General features: G+C 54.5%; 1 protein-coding gene across 1 annotated transcript; it reads left to right on the plus strand.

Annotated features, from left to right (window-relative positions):
* Positions 1 to 142: 142 nt before the first annotated feature.
* LOC136159326 (malignant T-cell-amplified sequence 1-like) lies at positions 143 to 1,000 on the plus strand. The gene has a single exon (XM_065921406.1). It carries the CDS (start codon positions 313 to 315, stop codon positions 856 to 858), a length of 546 nt encoding a protein of 181 aa, XP_065777478.1. The 5' UTR covers positions 143 to 312; the 3' UTR covers positions 859 to 1,000.
* Positions 1,001 to 1,599: the final 599 nt, after the last annotated feature.

Below are 1,599 nucleotides of genomic sequence, written 5' to 3' on the forward strand. Positions count from 1 at the left end.
CGCTCCCTCCTTAAGTCCCGTCCTTTCACCCGCCCGGCTCCGGAGAAAAACCCCAGAATGCCGGCCCCGAGCGCGCCGCCGAGCGCGCCGTCTTCTACCGGGCGGCGGAAGTAAACGTGCCGGAAAGTCGTAAAGCGCGCACCTCTTCCGGTTTACGACAGCCGTGCCGAGCGTCCCCTCCGACAGCCGTGCCGAGCCGTCCCCTCCGGCAGCCGCCCCCCGGTAAGCGTCTCCGCCGGACTCTTGGTAGTTCAGGTTTCTCCCCGGTTCCCGGCCCGGATTTTCAGTGATCGCCCTCTTTACCCCTGCATCATGTTTAAGAAATTTGATGAAAAAGAAAACGTGTCGAACTGTATCCAGTTGAAAACTTCCGTTATTAAGGGCATTAAGAACCAGTTGATGGAGCAGTTTCCCGGCATCGAACCGTGGCTGAACCAAATCATGCCAAAGAAGGATCCAGTCAAAATAGTGCGATGCCACGAGCACATAGAAATCCTCACGGTGAACGGGGAGCTGCTTTTCTTCAGGCAAAGAGAAGGGCCCTTCTACCCAACGCTGAGGCTGCTGCACAAGTATCCGTTCATCCTGCCCCGCCAGCAGGTGGACAAGGGAGCCATCAAGTTCGTGCTCAGCGGAGCCAACATTATGTGCCCAGGCCTGACCTCGCCGGGGGCCCGCCTCTTCCCCGCCGCAGTGGACACGGTGGTGGCGATCATGGCGGAGGGAAAGCAGCACGCCCTGTGCGTGGGCGTCATGAAGATGTCCGCGGACGAGATCGAGAAAGTCAACAAAGGAATCGGCATCGAGAACATCCATTACCTCAATGACGGACTGTGGCACATGAAGACGTACAAGTGAGCCTGGGAGGACGCGCGCCTGGCGCCCCGCAGACCTCGTGCCCACTCTGTCCGAGTGACTCCAGGGAGACGGCTCCTCAGTGCTTAAGTCATTCAGCGGACACTAGAAAAGGAGAAAGGCCAAGTAAAAGTTTTGGAACGAACCCCTCTGTCTGTGTGTGTGTCATTTGTGTGTGTGCCTGTGAGTGTTTTTGTGTCCCCGGGGGTGGTCAGTTTAGATTTCCTGTCTTGTTGGTCTAAGCAGGTATCCGTTGGAACAGGCTTATTATCTCTCTAAGAAAAGTAGATTTCAAAGTCAAGAGCGTGCACTTGGCAGACAGACCCTAGTGAGTGAAAAGGTAGGGGAAGAAAATGGCGAGGGACTTCCTTGGTGGTCCAGGGGTTAAGACTGCCGCTTCCACCTCCGAGGGCTCAGATTCCATCCCTGGTGGGGGAAGCTAAGAACATGCCCTGAGGCCAAAAAAACTGACTGGAGAGAGGCCCGAAACAACTCTACTCATACGACTGCTTTAAGGGGTGAGTACTATAAACAAAATCCGATACAAAGTAAACTTCAGACTTTGTTGGTTGTCCACCCAACAAACATTATTCCTGCTTTTTCCTTCTTGGTGCTGGAAATGTGGGCCCATCCCTTGGCTACAGGAGTCTGGAAGATGGTCATTAGTCCAGGCTTATCATGGTGGGTGGTCTATTTCCTTATGAGATGGACTCATTTGTGGGTGGGCAATGGGCCTAAGGCAAA

Source organism: Muntiacus reevesi, chromosome 2 (assembly GCF_963930625.1).
Source record: "Muntiacus reevesi chromosome 2, mMunRee1.1, whole genome shotgun sequence".
Lineage (NCBI taxonomy): Eukaryota > Metazoa > Chordata > Mammalia > Artiodactyla > Cervidae > Muntiacus > Muntiacus reevesi.